Source organism: Aotus nancymaae, unplaced genomic scaffold, assembly GCF_030222135.1.
Source record: "Aotus nancymaae isolate 86718 unplaced genomic scaffold, 86718_ANA_hifiasm-v0.15.2.pri h1tg000028l, whole genome shotgun sequence".
NCBI classification, from domain to species: domain Eukaryota; kingdom Metazoa; phylum Chordata; class Mammalia; order Primates; family Aotidae; genus Aotus; species Aotus nancymaae.
In genome coordinates this window covers 27362522-27380980 of record NW_026988441.1, presented here as the reverse complement: position 1 = coordinate 27380980, position 18459 = coordinate 27362522, and the positions used below count along the sequence as shown (strand labels likewise).

Here is an 18459-nt window from a genome sequence, read left to right as displayed (position 1 = left end):
CGGACCTAGGCTTTCTGCCGCAGGCCCTATCCCCACTCTACTGCCACCCTGTTTGCTGAGCTTGAGAACTCCTCACTCGCCCCGCGGAACCATCTATGCTTCAGCAATTTCCATAAGCTGGCGGTCGCCTCTGGGTCTGAACTCCCATGGCCTCCATTGGGCACTGAGCGCATTCGGTTCTTTCCTGAAACGCTCCGCGGTCTCGGGGATCAGCCTCAGTTGTGTCTGCAGCCCGAGAGTGTTCGGCCATTTCCGGGACCGCTCGGGCGTCTCTAAGCCCAGCAGAGCCCAGCCTGGGCGCTCTCGCTCGGCTACCTCCGGAAATGCTCGGCTGTCTCGGGGCGCCCTCTAGTCCGCCAGTCCCGCGGGATTACGTTCGGCTACTTCCGGAACACTCGGGTGTCCCCTCCCCTCAGGCTCCGCCTCTGCCTTGTTTCGCCCGCCCGGCCCGAATACGCTCGGGCATTTCCGCCGGGGGCGGGCCAGGCCGCTCGGAACCGTGGCGGCGGCGGAGGCGGGGATCCCGCGGCTGCGGCGACGGTGGCCGCGGTGGAGCCACGGGGCGGGCTCGGCTTGGTGTGACGGCGGCTGCGGCGGCGGTGGCGGCCGCGACCAGGTGAGTCCTGACTGGCCCTCTTGGCGGGAGGGGCTGGGAGTGTGCTTAAATGCGGGGCGCCCAGGGCCAGTGCGGGGCCCCGCTGGAAACCTGAAAGCAACCGCCAGGCTGCGTCGGGCCCCGCGGGAACTGGGGGGCCGCAGGGAGGGGGTGTCTCGAGCTCGGCTCCGCAGCGGTGCAGCCTCCCCAGGACGATCGGGGCACAATGGGGGGACTCCGTGCGTTCAAGATACCGGACCGGAGCCGCGGCCCCAAATGCAGGGAGGCCCTGCCTGGAGTGGGGCGTCGAATAGTATCGAGGGGCGCCCAGGCATTGTGCGGGGCAGAATGGGGTGCAGGAGAGCCGGGGGTCGATCTCACTTCCGGTCGCCTGGCCGGGCTGCCGGGTCCACGCAGATCCGAGTGCGCGTCCGTGTGAGCGCGGAGGCCCTGCGTTCACCCGGGGAGCCCCGAGCCCTGCCTGCCCCGCCCCTCCCGCCTCCCGTATTCGGGGAGCGCTGCTCCCGGGGCGCGCACACCGGGGCGCGGAGGCGGGTTTGCAGGCAGATGCAGGCGGTTTCCTGGGCATCCCCTCCCGGGCCTCAGTTTCCCCACCTGTAGAACGAGGGTAGCAGGGGCCTGGGAGTGGGTAAGTTGGGCACCCGAGTATGTGGAGCCCCTTCTCCCTGCTCGGACACCTCTTGGGGCTCCCCATGGCTGAAGGGTGCTCAGAGCCTCCACCTGACACCCGGGCCCCTTGGTGGCTGGTACCTATCCTTATAGTCACCCTGAATCTTTGACAGGCACCTTACCTGCTGCCAAGCCTTTGCATGTGCTGTACCCTCTCCCTAAGGCACCTTCCTATCCACTGTGATGACCCATTCAGAAAAGCACATCCGTCCTCCACCCTAGCCCCTTCGTCACAGGAGGACTGAACCCGCAGGGCTAGGCTGGGAATGTGTGCCCATCTCTGCCTCCCCAGGCTAGGGCTCCTGGGGAATGATCGGTGCCCTGCAGCGGGCAGCCTCCCCTCCTTCTCAGCTGCAGTACCCCCACCTTCTCCTAGTTCCCTGTCCCTCCCTGGGGCTAAGGCTTCTTTTGAGCACCTCTCCATCTGCAATTTTTTTTTTTTTTTTTTTTTTTTTTTTTTTTTTTTTGAGACAGAGTCTCTGCTCTGCCACCCAGGCTGGAGCGCAGTGGCACCATCTCGGCTCACTGCAACTTCCAGCTCCCAGGTTCCAGCGATTCTCCTGCCTCAGCCTCCCAAGTAGCTGGGATTACAGGCGCACACCACCACACCCAGCTAATTTTTGTATTTTTAGTAGAGTTGGGGTTTCACCGTGTTAGTCAGGCTGGTCTCGAACTCCTGACCTTAGGTGATCTGCCCATCTCGGCCTCCCAAAGTGCTGAGATTACAGGCGTGAGCCACCACGCCCGGCCTCTCCCATCTGCATTTTGCACCTACTCTGGGCCCCAGGCTGGAGCTCCCTGCCCCCGCCCACTCTCCCTCTGGACACGAGGTCCGCTTGCTTGGAGTTACCTCTAGGTCTTTGCTTGTGCAGGGGCCTCTCCCTGGACTTCCTTCCCTATCTCTTAGTTCAGCTGGCCTGACCCCTCCATGGAGCTCCCAAAGCAGCCGGAGGGGCCCCCATTTCATCCTCCCTGCCCTGGGTATATAGCCACCTGGCTCCTTCCCCGTCATGTCCATCTGGGTCTTGGAGTCCGAGGATCTGAGTATAAGTCCTGCCTTCCTCCTGGCCTACTGCAAGGCCCTAGATACGTCCCTGCTCTGAGCCTCAGTTTCCCCATCTGTAACAGGGGTGATGAAAAGCTTGTTTACTTTCTGGGTGCAGTGGCTCACACCTAGAATCCCAACACTTTGGAAGGTCAAGGCGGGAGGGTCACTTCAGCCCAGGAGTTTGGGAACAGCCTGGGCAACATAGCAAGACCCCACCTCTATTGAGGGGAGGTGGCTCATGCCTGTAATCCCAGCATTTTGGAAGGCCAAGGTGAGCGGATCACTTGAGGTCAGGAGTTTGAGACCAGCCTGGCCAACATGGAGAAACCTCATCTCTATTAAAAATACAAAAATTAGCCGGCCTGTAATCCCAGCTACTCAGGAGGCTGAAGCAGGAGAATCATTTGAACCTGGGAGACAGAGGTTGCAATTAGCTGAGATGGCACCACTGCACTCCAGCCTGGGCGACAGAGCAAAACTCCATCTCAAAAAACAAAACAAGAAAAAACCGGTTTACTGAGCATGTAGTATACCTGGGGCAGGTTCTTGGGAGCTCTACTCCCAGCAGCTCCAAGGGAAGGCTGGCAGCATACCCATTTTACAGATGGAGAAGCTGAGGCCCTGAGAGGGACCGGCCCCAGGATCAACCAGTGTGATTCAGGGAATTCCACATCAGGATTTGGGCCTGTGTCTGTGTTGGGGTGAGAGGAATCGGCCTGGCTAGCGCCACCCTATCCCTGTCTCCCTAGGTCGGCGTCCTCGGCAGGCCCAGCATGGTGGCAGTCTGCTCCCTTGGCTCCCTCGTCTGGCGCAGCCAGCAGAGCCGCCAGCCGTGGGTGCTGATGGCCCCCCGTGTGAGGGCGTGAGCGGCCTGCCCCAGCCCCACCCACCGATGGAGGACTTAGTGGCCCAGTGACCTGAGACCCCGCCACCAACCTCCTCCCACAAGTTGACGAATGGTGGACCCAGCAACCAGTGGCCCTTGTCAGGGTCATGGAATAATTTGAAGAGAGACATGAGCGGCCCCCGTGGTCGCCTGTGACTGCTGGAAGTAGAGGTCCGAGCACCCCAAGCCAACCCGGCGGACCCTCCCAGGCCCCGCTCTGGCCAATGGGGCCAGTGGGACTCCAAGCAGCCGCCTAAGCATCCAGACCCCACCCCACCCACGTGGCCATGGCAGGCCCTGAGGGCTTCCAGTACCGCGCTCTGTACCCGTTCCGCCGGGAGCGGCCAGAGGACCTGGAGCTGCTGCCTGGCGACGTGCTGGTGGTGAGCCGGGCGGCCTTGCAGGCACTGGGCGTGGCCGAGGGTGGCGAGCGCTGCCCACAGAGCGTGGGCTGGATGCCCGGCCTCAATGAACGCACACGGCAGCGAGGTGACTTCCCTGGCACCTACGTCGAGTTCCTGGGGCCTGTGGCCCTGGCCCGGCCCGGCCCTCGCCCACGGGGCCCCCGCCCAGTGCCTGCCAGGCCCCGTGATGGGGCCTCTGAGCCAGGTAAGCAGGAAGCCAGGGCCCTGGAAAATGGGGGTGGTCCCCTCAGACCCTTGGTCTCCTCTTCTGTCCAGTCAGGCAGTGGGACCTCTCCAAGGAAGGAGGAAAAAGGACATGCGATCATGTGACAAGTGTCGTTGCTACTGTCAAGTGCTAGGCTCAGCAGTGGACACAGGCCTGGTCCTGCCCTCATGACCTTCTGGTTCAGGAAGGGATGAGTGTGTTTAGGAGGTACCACCCGCCGTGAGGAAGGGGGCTTGCGTGGGAAGACCCGAGGGTGGAGGCTCCAGACAGTGGGCACAGCGAGGGCAGGGGCTGTGGGTGGAACTCTAATGGCGGGAACAGCCACCAGGCGGACCAGAGGGAGGAAGACGAGGGCAATGTGCGCTGCCCGGGAGGACCTGCTGGGGTTGATTTTGAGGCCAATGGAGAGTGTTCAGTAGGATTCAGAGGCTCAGCCTAGCTTCAGCCTACATTTTGCAGGTAGGGTCCCTTGAGGAACCCCTTTGGTGACCCCGATTTCCAAAATGAAGAAAGCCACAAAGCCCAAGGAGGTTGGGATGTGGGGTTGCTCAGCTGAGGCCACACAGCACAGAGGGGTGTGAGGACCCCACGTCCCTCCCCAAAGACCTTTGGCCGTCACCACTTGCCAGGGGTGTGCCAGGAGTGGAGAATTGGGCACCCTGAGCCCACTCAGCAATTGCTGTGTGATGGGCAGGGGGTGTGGGCTCTGGCCAGGGAAACCGAGGCTTGGGTTGCAAGGAGGAAGCCAAGGGGTGCCGCATGCCCAGCGCTGTCTGCTCCGACCCTCCCAGCAGCCCAGCAAGGCCGTATGTGCAGACTGGGAGGCCTGAGTGCAAGGCGGTCAAATGCCTCACCTGGAACCAGTCGGTCACCCAGGGAGCCCAAAGCCCTGGGAGGTGCCAGGCCTGCTTGGTGCCAGGCCTGCTTAATGCCAGGGTGACACTGCCCAAAGGCAAGCCAGAGTCCCCCAGCGCAGGGCAGAATAAGGGGGTGCTGAGGTGGTACGACGCTGGCCCGGGCCTCTGGCATCTGGTGTCTCCAGGACCCAGGCCTGTGTCCCGCCTTGGCCGAAGGAGCGGGAGGCGGCCCCGTCCAGGCTCCCAGCCAGAATCTGCCTCTCCCCCTGGTAACAGCCGCCTCCCTCCTCTGCCTGGCCTCTGTCCAGCCACCGTACACGGCCCCACCCTCTGAATCTTCAGAGTTCTGTGACTTCAGCCAGAACCCACCCCCTCAAGGCCTCAGTTTCCTCATCTGGAAACAAAAGGGTTGGCCCCTGGGGACGCTGGGACCCAACCCCTCGGGAATGTCCCGAAGTCACCTGAGCCCCACCTGGCTGTGCACCCACAGGGGAGGCTGCAGCCCCCCTCAGCCACAAATCATCACCTGTGAAGTGGGAGGGATGCGGTCCTGATGGGAACTCCCTCCCCGTTGTGCAATCCGATCCCAGGCGACTCTCAGGGCTGTGTCCCAACTCACCGGCCAGAGTGTCACCCACTTCCTCACCCCTCGGCCTTTATCATTTTTTTCTTTGGCCTTTTCGCTGCAGCTGGGCCTTTCTCCAGCTTGAGGCTCCACCTGGCCCATCACTCAGGGAGGCCCCGCAAGCCCCGGCTTGCCCCTGCTGTGTGCCAGGGCGTCCCCGCCGAGGGCCAGAGCTGCGTCCAACGGTGGCAGACAGTGAGCTGCTGAGGCCAGGATGCGGCGCACTAAAGGCCCTGTGGAGCCGGGAAGCCAGGGCTGGGAGGGGTCTGGGCTCGGAGGGGTTTTGGCTTTTCCAAAAGGGGAGAAAGGATTTTCTTTCTTTTCTACATTTTAACTGGGGGAGGAAAGAATTTTTTAGGAGCACAGTGATTGAGAAAATGGAGCACGGTCCTTGGAAGGAGGCTTTTCTGACCCGGGCGGGGATAGTTTCCTTTCCTTTCAGCCACTTTTGTGTTTGCATCAAGAAGGGAGAGGTGGACCGGGCGCGGTCGCTCACGCCTGTAACCCCAGCACTTTGGGAGGCCGAGGCGGGTGGATCACTTAAGGTCAGGAGTTCGAGACGAGCCTGGCCAACATGGTGAAACCCCATCTCTACTAAAATAATACAAAAATGAGCCGGGCATGGTGGCGCACACCTGTAATCCCAGCTCCTCAGGAAGCTGAGGCACAAGAATCATTTGAACCCAGGAGGTGGAGGTTGCAGCGAGCCGAGATCATGCCACTGCACTTAAGCCTGGAAAACAGAGGGAGATTCCATCTAAAAAAAAAACGGGGGGAGGCCGAGGCAGGAGGATCACTTGGGGCCAGGAGTTCAAGGCTGCAGTGAGCTAGGATTGCCTACTGCACTCCAACCTGGGTGACAGAGCAAGAACCTGTCCCAAAAAAAATAAAATTAGAGACAATGTTATTGGCCCATTTTTTATTTGAAAGAACTGAGGCTGTGGGGTGTGGTGACTCACACCTGTAATCCCAGAACTTTGGGAGGCTGAGGCGGGCGGATCACCTGAGGTCAGGAGTTCGAGACCAGCCTGGCCAACGTGGTGAAACCCCATCTCTACTAAAAATACAAAAAGTTAGCTGGGAGTGGTGGTGGATGCCTGTAATCCCAGCTACCCGGGAGGATGAGGCAGGAGAATCACTTGAACCCCAGAGGTGGAGGTTGCAGTGAACCAAGATTGCACCACTGCACTCCAGCCTGGGAGAGAAAGCGAGACTCCACCTCAAAAAAAGAAAGAAAGAAAGGAAAAAAGAGCTGAGGCCCAGAGAGGGCAGCTCCTGTGGCCAAGTTTGCGCAGTGGGCTGTGGTGAAGCCCAAACGTGCTGTTTGACTTTTAGTGGCTGCCGTAAAAAAAAAAAAAGTTACCACAAACTCAGTGGCATCAAACAATGGAAACTTATTTATTTATTTATTTAGAGACAGAGTCTCACTCTGTCGCCAGGTGCCAGGCTGGAGTGCAGTGGCATGATCTCAGCTCACTGCAACCTCTGCTTCCCAGATTCAAGCAAGTCTCCTGCCTCAGCCTCCCAAATAGCTGGGACTACAGGCGCCCGCCACCATGCCCAGCTGGTTTTTGTATTTTTAGTAGAGATGGGGTTTAACTGTGTTGACCAGGATGGTCTCGATCTCTTGACCTCGTGATCCACCCGCCTTGGCCTCCCAAAGTGCTGGGATTACAGGCGTGAGCCACCGCGCCCAGCCTCGGAAATTTACTAATTAATTATTATTTTATATATATATATATTTGAGCCAGGGTCTCTCTCTGTCACCCAGGCTGGAGTGCACTGATGCAATCACAACTCACTGCAGCCTGGAACTCCTGGGCTCAAGTGATCCTCCTCCTTCAGCTTCTGGAGTCCCGCCACCTAGGCTCACAGGCGGCACCACTACACCTGGCTTTTTTTTTTTTTTTTTTTTTTTTTTTTAAGACATGGGGTCTCGTTAAAGACCCAGGCTGGTCTTGAACTCGTAGTCCCAAACAATCTTCCAGCCTTGGCCTCCCAAAGTGTTGGGATTACAGGTGTGAGCCGCCACGCCCGGCCACAACAGAAACTTATCCTGTCATGTTTCTGCAGGCCGGAAGTCCAAAATCAGGGTCGTGCCCCCTGTGAAGTTTCCTTGCTTCCAGCTTCTGGTGTCTCCAGGCATTCATTTCTCTCGTGCATGGGTTGATTATTCCAACTCTGCCTTGGCTTTCTCTTCTTTTTTTTGAGACGGACTCTCGCTCTGTCACCAGGCTGGAGTACAATGGCGCAATCTTGGCTCACTGCAACCTCTGCCTCCCAGGTTCAAGTGATTCTCCTGCCTCAGCCTCCTGAGTAGTTGGGGTTACAGGCATCCGCCATCATGCCCGGGTTAATTTTTTTGTATTTTTAGTACAGATGAGGTTTCACCATGTTGGCCAGGCTGGTCTTTGCCAGTCTCAGCCTCCCAAAGCACTGGGGTTACAGTAGTGAGCCACTGTGCCCGGCCTATTCATTTATTTTTGAGATGGAGTCTTGCTCTGTCACCCAGGCTGGAGTGCAGTGGCATGATCTCGGCTCACTGCAACCTTTGCCTCCCGGGTTCAAGCGATTCTCCTGCCTCAGCCTCCTAAGTAACTGGGATTACAGGCGTCTGCCACCACGCCCAACTAATTGTTCTATTTTTAGTAGTGATGGGGGTTTCCCCATGTTGGCCAGGCTAGTCTCCAACTCCTGGTCTCAGGTGATCTGCCCACCTCGGCCTCCCAAAGTGCCGGGATTACAGGCGTGAGCTGCTGTCCTGGCCGGCTTTCTCTTCTTAGAAGGACATCAGCCAGTGGGTTTAGGGCCCACCGTGACACCAGGCTGGTCTCATGTGACATCTTTGCTTTCCTTACACCTGCAAAGACCTATTTCCAAATAACGTCACAGTCACAGGCACCAAGGCTGAGGACTTGAACATCGCATTTTGGGGACATTATTTAGTGCACTCCACCTGGTCTGTGAAGTTGTGTGAACTGGTATTTTAACCCAGAAAACTGTGTCCCATCAGTTCCGCCTCCCAGCCCCTCCAGCCAAGGTCATGTGGCCTCCTGAGGAAGGGAGTCCAAGGTGCCAGGCACTTGCCTGAGGTCCCTGCCTCACACTGCCCTGGCCGAGGTTCAGCAGACAGAGAGGGGCTGGACTCCTTCCAGGAACCCCACCAACATGTAACACCGCCACCACCCCCCGCCCCCGCTTCCTCCACCAGGCCTCACACTCCCCGACTTGCCCGAGCAGTTCTCCCCACCTGATGCGGCGCCCCCTCTTCTGGTGAAGCTTGTAGAGGCCATTGAACGGACGGGTGAGTTCCAGCCTGGCTGCAGCCCCCTGGATTCTGCTTGCTTACCTCTAGTGACAGGCAACTCATCCCCTCACAGGACCTCCAAGGTCACGCCGCACGGAAACGGGCTGAGCCTGGATGCCCTGGGCCTCTCTGTTGACTAGGGCAGAGTGACTCCCAGGGGAAGATGGGAAGGTGGACACGACCAGGCCACTGCATGTGCTGTGCCCTCTGCGAGACCTCCCTCCCCACCCCTCCCATGCCCTTATCTCTGGGCGTCAAAGAGAGACCTCAGGGGGCTTTGAGCGGCCAGCCCAGGCCTCACAGGGGGTTGGGGCAGCATTTGAGAGCTGACTTGCCTGTCCCCTCACCCCCAGGGCTGGACAGCGAATCTTACTACCGGCCGGAGCTCCCCGCACTGCGTACAGGTGAGGGGCAGCCTCAATGGGCAGTGGGTTGGGGGGAAACCTGGGGGCCCTAGTACACATCTGCTGGACATGTACCCCCTGCACCCGCAGACTGGTCCCTGAGCGACGTGGATCAGTGGGACGCGGCAGCCCTGGCTGATGGCATTAAGAGCTTCCTGCTGGCACTGCCCGCGCCGCTGGTGACCCCCGAGGCCTCGGCCGAGGCGCGCCGGGCCCTGTGGGGTGAGCCTGGAGGGGAGCCCGGGGGACGGAGGGGGCTGCAGCGGGCGGGTGGGCGCCGGGCCCGGCTCACCCTACCCTGGCCATCTGTCCGCAGAGGCCGGGGGGCCCGTGGGGCCGGCGCTGGAGCCCCCGATGCTGCCGCTGCACCGCGCGCTCACGCTGCGCTTCCTGCTCCAGCACCTGGGCCGCGTGGCCCGCCGCGCCCCGGTTCTGGGTCCCGCAGTCCGGGCCCTGGGCGCCACCTTCGGGCCGCTGCTGCTGCGCCTGCCGCCGCCGTCCTCACCGCCACCAGGGGGCGCGCCCGACGGGTGAGGGGCGGGGCCTTGGGTCCTTGCCAGCGGGGTGGGACCGGGCGGAGTTAGAGCGCGCAGGGGTGGAGTTAAGGGTGGAGTTTGGGGTGGGGTGGGCGGGGCTTGGCCAGAGCGAGCGGAGTCTAGACCCTAAGAAGGGAGGGGACGGGGTCCAGAGTGAAAAGCTGCATTCTCGTGATGATGAAGGAGAGGGGACCTGGGGCTCTTGAGTCGTGGGACAGAGGGCGAGGGGGCCTAGTCCTGAGGCATGTGGGTGGCGCCTGTACCTTCCCTTCTGCTCATGGCATCTCCGGTACTGCTCTCTTGCTCGCCTTTGTGTGAGGATTTATGGAGCACTTACTGCGTACACCTATGAGGGAGCTGGCCTCGCACATCTGCCTGTATCATCTCCCCCCGCCCTGCACGTACCTGCACATACCGCCTCGTATATACCCCGCATGCGTGCAAGCGCACGCTCAGTCCTGTGCACATGCGTGGGTGGACCGGCCCTACCCAGCCCTCACCGCACTCCCTTCTCCCTCAGGAGTGAGCCCAGCCCTGACTTCTCGGCGCTGCTCGTGGAGAAGCTGCTTCAGGAACACTTGGAAGAGCAGGAGGTTGCGCCCCCAGGTGAGTCCTCTGTATTGCTGCTCATTTCTTCCTGTTGGGGGACCGTGAACGTGGATCTCTGGGTGCTGCTGGCATCAGCAGGCGGGCTGCAGTGGGAGGCAGCCGCAGCACACAGTCGGTGCTCAGGACGCATTTGTTTTCCTGTCCCCCAGCGCTGCCACCTAAACCCCCCAAGGCAAAGCCGGTCCCCGCAGGCCTGGCCAATGGGGGGAGCCCACTGTCCCTGCAAGATGCTGAGTGGTACTGGGGGGACATCTCGAGGTAGGTTGCTGGCAGAGGGCCAGGGGCCAAGGAGGTGTGACAAGGCGGGCGGGGTCTCCAGGTGGCTCAGCAGCCCCAATTCGAGATGTCCCCACAGGGAGGAGGTGAACGAGAAACTCCGGGACACTCCCGATGGCACTTTCCTAGTCCGAGATGCTTCCAGCAAGATCCAGGGCGAGTACACGCTGACCCTCAGGTGGGGGCCTGTCCCTGCAGGGATGGCCGGGGGTCACAGATCACAGAGACTGGGAGCTCAGAGGGGGTGGGAATGTGTGGTGTCAAGGGTGGGTGGCTGGGCGCGGTGGCTTATGTCTATAATCACAGCATTTTGGGAGGCTGAGGCGGGCAGATCACCTGAGGTCAGGAGTTCAAGACCAGCCTGGCCAACATGGTGAAACCCTGTCTTTACTAAAAAATACAAAAATAAGCCGGGTGTGGTGGTGGGTGCCGGTAGTCCCAGCTACTCGGGAGGCTGTGGCAGGAGAATCGCTTGAACCCAACAGGCAGAGGTTGCAGTGAGCTGAGATGGCGCCACTGAACTCCAGCCTGGGCATCAAAGGGAGACTCCATCTCAAAAAAAAAGGGACAGGAGGATTGAGGGTCAGGTGCGGGGTCCCACCAGGTGCCAACACCCCTCTCCTCCCCCAGGAAAGGCGGGAACAATAAGCTAATCAAGGTCTTCCACCGAGACGGGCACTATGGCTTCTCGGAGCCGCTCACCTTCTGCTCCGTTGTGGACCTCATCAATCACTACCGTCACGAGTCCCTGGCCCAGTACAACGCCAAGCTGGACACGCGGCTCCTCTACCCTGTGTCCAAATACCAGCAGGTCCGTGCCAGCCTGGGAGCCAGGGAGGGTAGCACCTGGCCGGCCCCAGGCCTCAGTTTCCCAGGCAGGCCCGACCAGGCCATGCAGCTCCCCTGATTCCCCCATGTTTCTCCAGGACCAGATCGTCAAGGAGGACAGCGTGGAGGCGGTGGGCGCCCAGCTCAAGGTCTATCACCAGCAGTACCAGGACAAGAGCCGCGAGTACGACCAGCTTTATGAGGAGTACACACGGACCTCCCAGGTACTCCGGGCCTCGCACATGCGGGAAACCAAAGCTGGGAGCAGGACGACCAACCCCAGTGGCCCTGAGGATAAACATCCGGTTCCAGGTCACAGAGCAGGCACTTAGCAGCAAGGGTCCTTCTGAAAACGTAGAAATAAGGCCAGGCACAGTGACTCACGTCCGTGCAGCGGGAGGCTGAGGCAGGAGGATCAGTTGAGCCCAGGAGTTCAAGATCATTCTAAGCAACATAGGGAGACCCCTCAAGAAAAAAATTTAAAAATTAACCAGGTGTGGTGGTACGTGCTTCTAGACCCAGCTACTCGGGAGGCTGAGGTGGGAGGATCACTTGAACCTGGGAGTTTGAGGCTGCAGTGAGCTGTGATCATGCCACTGCACTCTAGCCTGGGTGACAGAGCAAGACCTTGTCTCTAAAAACAAATAAATAAAAACAGAAATAGGTGTATGAGGCCGGGTGCGGTGGCTGACGCCTGCAATGCCAGCACTTTGGGAGGCTGAGGCGGGCACATCATCTGAGGTCAGGAGTTTGAGACCAGCCTGGTCAACATGGTGAAACCCCGTCTCTACCAAAAATACAAAAAAATGAGCCGGGCATGGTGCCACACACCTGTAAATCTCAGCTACTCGGGAGGCTGAGGCAGGAGAATCACTTGAACCCAGAAGGTGGAGGTTGCAGTGAGCCAGGATCATGCCACTGCTCCAGCCTGGGTGACAAGAGCCAGACTCCGTCTTAAAAAAAAATAAGCTGGCCGGGCGCGGTGGCTCACGCCTATAATCCCAGCACTTTGGGAGGCTGAGACGGGTGGATCACAAGGTCAAGAGATCGAGACCATCCTGGTCAACATGGTGAAACCCCGTCTCTACTAAAAATACAAACATTAGCTGGGCATGGTGGCGCCCACCTGTAGTCCCAGCTACTCAGGTGGCTGAGGCAGGAGAATTGCCTGAACCCAGGAGGCAAAGGTTGCGGTGAGCCGAGATCGCGCCATTGCACTCCAGCCTGGGTAACAAGAGTGAAACTCCGTCTCAAAAAAATAAAATAAACTTTTTTTTTTGAGGTTTGTGGTCTCACCACGTTGCCCAGGCTGGCCTCAGACTCCTGGATTCAAACAAATCCCAGCCTCCTGAGTAGCTGGGATTACAGGCAACGGCACCACCCCGGCCTCTGTCCCCTTTTACTGATGTGTTAGCTGAGACTCTAAATGTCCAGAATCAGTTAGGAGCACTGTAGCCTCCAGTGACTTTGGCCGTGAGCCTCAGTTTCCCTGTTAATAGTTGTTACTTTGTTGGGGGTTGTTGGAAAGGTCCGTGGGACAATGCAGGGAAAGTCCCAGTGCAGCGTCTACGCCAAGAAGAAGCCTGTGAGCAGTAGCAACTAGATCTCTCATTCATTTTCAGTGGTGTTAATGGGTCCAGGTCTTTGTGGATACCTATAGGAAGATGTAAAGAAGGAGAGGGTTGGGGCGTGGGGTTTTGAAAGCTGAATAGGAGTTCATTTAGTGCAGCAGGAGTTAGAAGAATGACACTCCAGCTAGGCGCAGTGGCTCATGCCTGTAATCCCAGCACTTTGGGAGGCCAAGGCAGGCGGATCACAAGGTCAGGAGTTCAAGACCAGCCTGGCCAGTGTGGTGAAACCCCGTCTTAACTAAAAATACAAAACTTAGCCGGGCATGGTGGCATATGCCTGTAGTCCCAGCTACTCTGGAGGCTGAGGCAGGAGAATTGCTTGAACCTAGCAGGCGGAGGTGGCAGTGAGCCGAGATCGCACCACTGCACTCCAGCCTGGGCAACACAGTGAGACTCCGTCTCAGAAAAAAGAAAAAAAGAATGACACTCCAATAGAGGGAACAGCTTGAGCAGCCTCCATATCACAGTTGAGATGTGCCTTCACCCCTCACGAGGGCCTTTTGGGGAGTCCCAGGAGGTGCTGAGATGCACCCCTCCTCCAGGAGCTGCAGATGAAGCGTACGGCAATTGAGGCCTTCAATGAGACTATCAAGATCTTCGAAGAGCAGGGCCAGACTCAGGAGAAGTGCAGCAAGGAATACCTGGAGCGCTTCCGGCGTGAGGGCAACGAGAAGGAGATGCAGAGGTGAGTCTGGCGCCTCTGCCCCGCCCCACCCCACCCTGATCTGGTACGGTACCAGCGGGAAGGGAGGGAGGTAAAAGGAGGCCAGCCACCTGGAGGCGGGCGTGGTGGCTCACGCCTGTAATCCCAGCATTTTGGGAGGCCAAGGTGGGAGGATCGCCATGTTGGCCAGTTTCGAGACCAGCCCAGCCAACATGGCGAAACCCCATCTCTACTAAAAATACAAAAATTAGCCGGCGTGGTGGCAGTTGCCTGTAGTCCCAGCTACTAGGGGGACTGAGGCAGGAGAATCACTTGACCCCGGGAGGTGGAGGTTGCAGTGAGCCGAGATCACAGCACTCCAGACTAGGCAACAGAGCAAGACTGTCTCAAAAAAAAAAAAAGAAAGAAAGAAAGAAATGGGATTTGAAGGATGAATAGGAGTTTGCCAGAAAGAGAAATCAGAGGAAACAGCAGGGGCACAGGCTCAGAGGCTGGATGCACATAGTCTGGTGCAAAGTAGGTCCTTGAGAAAACCCTAGAAGCCAGGTGCAGCTCGGTGCTTCCCTGTGGCTCATTTTGGCAATCCCAGCACTTTGGGAGGCTGAGGCTGGAGGATTGCCTGAGCCCAGGAGCTTGAGACTAGCCTGGGCAACATGGTGAAACCTCATCTCTACAAAAAATATTAAAATATTAGCCAGTCATGGTGGTGCACACCTGTGGTCCTAGCTACTCCAGAGGCTGAGGTGGGAGGGTCACCTGAGCCAGGAATTTGAGGCTGCAGTGCCCTATGATAAAACCCTGAGGTCGGCCGAGGGCCGAGGCTCACTCCTGTAATCCCAGCACTTTGAGAGGCCGAGGTGGGTGGAATCACCTGAGGCCGGGAGTTCGAGACCAGCCTGATCAACATGGAGAAACCCCTCCTCTACTAAAAATACAAAATTAGCCTGGCGTGGTTGCACATGCCTGTAATCCCAAGCTACTCTGGAGGCTGAGGCAGGAGAATCGCTTGAACCTGGTGGCGGAGGTTGCGGTGAGCCGAGATCGCGCCATTGCACTCCAGCCTGGGCAACAAGAACGAAACTCTGCCTCAAAAAAAAAAACAGCCAAAAAATCCCGGAGGTCTCCTTGCCACCCCGCCCCTCCCACAGGATCCTGCTGAACTCTGAGCGGCTCAAGTCCCGCATTGCTGAGATCCACGAGAGCCGCACGAAGCTGGAGCAGCAGCTGCGGGCCCAGGCCTCGGACATCCGGGAAATCGACAAGCGCATGAACAGCCTCAAGCCGGACCTCATGCAGCTGCGCAAGATCCGAGACCAGTACCTCGTGTGAGTGGCAGCTCCGTGCTTCCCTGCGGCTCCCCACCACTGCAGCGGCACCTGGAGGTCTCTGCAGGGCCTCAGGCTCTCTCTCTCCACCAAGTGGAGACCCCTCCTCTGTCCACAAGCCCTCTTGCTCTGAACCAGGCCCAAAACGCGATTCCTCCCGGGCCCCTCCAAGGGTCTCCCGTAGGTCAGCCTCAGCTTAGTCAGACATAGGTGCAGTGGGAGTGTCACTCCCGTCCCATCCCATTTTGTGGAAAGTTGGAGGCCTTCCACAAAATTTCCTTCTAGGTCAGACGCGGTGGCTCACACCTGTAATCCCAGCACTTTGGGAGGCCAAGGCGGGCGGATGGATCACTTTAGACCATGAGTTCGAAACCAGCCTGGCCAAAACATGGTGAAACCTCGTCTCTACTAAAAAAAAAAAAAAAAAATTACAAAACTAGCCAGGCATGATGGCGGGTGCCTGTCATCCCAGTTACTCGGGAGGCTGAGGCAGGAGAATCACTTGAACCCGCGAGGCAGAGGTTGCGGTGAGCCGAGATTGCACCACTGCACTCCAGCATGGGCAACAGAGTGAGGCTCTGTCTCAAAAAATAATAATAAATAATAAATAAAAAAGCATGCTATGCAACCTCCCATGCTTGGTGGCTGCAGCAGCCCTGTCCTGGGTTCAAATCAGTTCAAATCCTGTCTCCACCCACCAACCTCCTAAGAAGCTCAGCCAGAGCCTCTGCCTCCCTCCTGGGCTTCAGGAAGGGTGCTGTCACATGCCAGGTGCCATGCTAGGCACCGTGCTCATCAGCTCATTTAGTCCTTCCCAAGCCCTTTGTAAAGTTTGCCCTTTGCAGCTGGGGAGACTGAGGCACGGAACCGACAGCTGCCCGGTGAAAAGGCCAGCGGTGCTGGAGTGTCACTGGTGATGATGAGGTGCTTGGGCTGGCACCTTTTGGGGGGCTCCACAGCTTTAACAGAGACAGAAAAATGGGGGGTATGGGGCAGGGTTCCCCCCAGAACTGGGGAGCCATCCTGGGTTCAGGCTGCCCTGAGCCAGGTCAGGCTGCCCTCTTGTGGCAACCGGGGATGTTGTACCCAGAACCCGCTCTCCTCAGCCAGATCCTGCCTCCCACTGGGCAGGCCCACTGTGGACTCAACAGTCACAGAACACCTTTCTTGTTCCTTCCCAGGTGGCTCACCCAGAAAGGTGCCCGGCAGAAGAAAATCAATGAGTGGCTGGGGATCAAAAATGAGACTGAGGAGTGAGTGACCACCTGGAGGGAGGCAGGGAGGGCTTCCCAGAGGAGGGGATCATTTGGGGTGGGTTTTGAAGAATGAATAGGAGTTTGCCAGGGAGGAAGAGTTGTCCGGGCAGCTGGGGAGCCTCGGAGGCTGGCAAGTGAGTGACCAGGGCTCCCCATGCTGCCCCCACCACAGCCAGTACGCACTGATGGAGGATGAGGATGATCTTCCCCACCACGAGGAGCGCACTTGGTACGTGGGCAAGATCAACCGCACGCAGGCGGAGGAGATGCTGAGCGGCAAGCGGGACGGCACTTTCCTCATCCGGGAGAGCAGCCAGCGGGGCTGCTACGCCTGCTCCGTGGTGTGAGTGGACCCGCGCTGGGGATCCCCGCGTCCCTCCCGGAGCTCTCATTGAATGCCTGCTGCGTGCCAGGCACGGAGGAAGGAGTCCCCAGTGGGGTCACTGGGGCCAGGGGAGTCTGGCGGGGAGGGAGGCCAGCCTCGTGACCCGCCCTCTCGTCTGCCCCCACAGGGTAGATGGCGACACCAAGCACTGCGTCATCTACCGCACGGCCACCGGCTTCGGCTTCGCGGAGCCCTACAACCTGTACGGGTCGCTGAAGGAGCTGGTGCTGCACTACCAGCACGCCTCGCTCGTGCAGCACAACGATGCGCTCACGGTCACCCTGGCGCACCCGGTGCGCGCCCCGGGCCCCGGCCCGCCGCCTGCCGCCCGCTGAGCGCCGAGGACCCGCCCCCAGCAGAGCCGCCCCCTGGTCCCGTCTGCAACGGAGGCTGCGGCGGCGGGGAGCCACAGAACGGACCAGCCATAGCCAGGGGTCCTCACTTCTCCGGCTCTGGCTCTTGTTTGGGGGTCCTCTCACCCTCTTTCTCTTTCCTTTTCTCTCTCACTCCCGCCCCCAATCTCCAGATCTCCCTCTGTCTCCTTCTCTCTCCCGCTCCCTCTCTCTCTCTCTCTCTCTCTCTCTCTCTCTCTCTCTCTCTCTCCCTCTCTCTCTCTCTCTCTCTCTGTCTTTCTTGGCCTCTGTCTCTCTGTCTCCATGTTGGGGGTCCTGCCTCCCCCACCCCGTATCTCCTCATCCCCCCAGGCATTGCCCTCTCCATGGCTCTGGTCACCCTGACCCTCTGCCCTGCCCACAGCAGGTTCCCCGGGGTCCCGGAAGCCCTTTCTGGCTGTACCTGCCATGTTTACAGAGGGCCCCTGGGCTGCGCGGCCCCAGCCTGGGCACCCCGATTTTTAAGCCATAGACCTGGGGTCAGGGCAGGAAGGAACTTGACTCCGCTGCTTCCGAGAACCTCGGCCATGACATTCGGGGCCGGGCGGGACCCGCCCCACAGACTCCAACTTCCCCTCCAAACCCTGAAGTGAAACCCGCCACCGGGTTATCCCCACCATGGGCCCGCTGCGAGTTCCCCAACCCCCGAAAAATAATTTAAAATAAACTCTTAGGCCGGGCGCCGTGGCTCACGCCTGTAATCCCAGCACTTTGGGAGGCCAAGGCAGGCAGATCTCTTGAGGTCAGGAGTTGGAGACCAGCCTGGCCAACATGGCGAAACCCCGTCTCTACTAAAATACAAAAAGTAGCCGAGTAGTGGCGCGTGCCTGTAATCCCAGCTACTCCAGAGGCTGAGCCGCGCGCAAGAATCACTTGAACCCGGGAGATGGAGGTTGCAGTGAGCCGAGATTGCGCCACTGCACTCTAGCCTGGACGACAGAGTAACCCTCCTCCATCTCAAAAAATAAATAGACTCGTGAGCCGGCCCCAACCCCCTCTTATCCCCCCGGAATCGTAGCTCCCCGTACTGGTGCCGCTGCAGTGGCCGAGTTGCGCCACTGCCCGCGGCCCCTCCGTCTACGCAGATTCAGGGCTTCTCTTCCATCACGCTGGGTTTTGATTCTATTTTTCCTTGACTGCAAAACCCTCTTTTCTCTCTTTTGGGACGAGAGCCCTGGTTTTCTACGCCGCCCTTGGCTGCCACACTGCCTGCCCGGCGAGCTGGGAGGCAGGTTTTGTACGGTACGTTGTTATTGATATGATATAAAACATCAAACGTCGTGGATGATTCTCTTGTCAGTGACTGGGCTTCACTGCCACCTCTGCGTGCGGGGGACCCTGGCATTTACGGGATTAATTAATGCCAAGCCACCTCTGAGGCCCGACAACCCCTTCCCTCCCCCAGTTTAGCTGCTCAAGCCCAGAGAAGTTGAGGCACTGCCCAAGGCGACAGGAAAGAGATTGGGACCCCAGACCCCATCCAGCCCCTCAAGTGCTTCCAAGCTGCCTCCCCGC

At 59.0% G+C, this 18459-nt stretch overlaps 1 protein-coding gene across 2 annotated transcripts; it reads left to right on the top strand.

Moving 5' to 3' along the window:
- The first annotated feature begins 3166 nt into the window (after nt 1-3166).
- PIK3R2 (phosphoinositide-3-kinase regulatory subunit 2) lies at nt 3167-16887 on the top strand. 2 transcript variants are annotated; one of them, XM_064381635.1, is made up of 15 exons: nt 3167-3828; nt 8543-8635; nt 8992-9042; nt 9133-9264; nt 9359-9572; nt 10099-10184; nt 10337-10445; nt 10543-10641; nt 11094-11274; nt 11390-11515; nt 13465-13607; nt 14735-14911; nt 16093-16164; nt 16340-16510; nt 16680-16887. In XM_064381635.1, the coding sequence occupies exons 1-15, from the start codon at nt 3507-3509 to the stop codon at nt 16885-16887; spliced, it is 2184 nt and encodes a 727-aa protein (XP_064237705.1). In that variant the 5' UTR covers nt 3167-3506. The 2 variants fall into 2 exon arrangements, with proteins under 2 accessions (XP_064237705.1, XP_064237704.1); XM_064381634.1 differs by lacking the exons at nt 3167-3828; nt 8543-8635; nt 8992-9042; nt 9133-9264; nt 9359-9572 and adding an exon at nt 9808-9824.
- The last annotated feature ends 1572 nt before the right edge of the window (nt 16888-18459 follow it).

Excerpts from the sequence above, each read along its gene's own strand:
- PIK3R2 (XM_064381635.1), top strand. The coding sequence starts at position 3,507 with ATGGCAGGCCCTGAGGGCTTCCAGTACCGCGCTCTGTACCCGTTCCGC. Across the intron at positions 8,636-8,991 it reads AGAGGCCATTGAACGGACGG|GGCTGGACAGCGAATCTTAC; the intron begins GTGAGTTCCAGC and ends CCTCACCCCCAG. Across the intron at positions 11,275-11,389 it reads CTGTGTCCAAATACCAGCAG|GACCAGATCGTCAAGGAGGA; the intron begins GTCCGTGCCAGC and ends ATGTTTCTCCAG.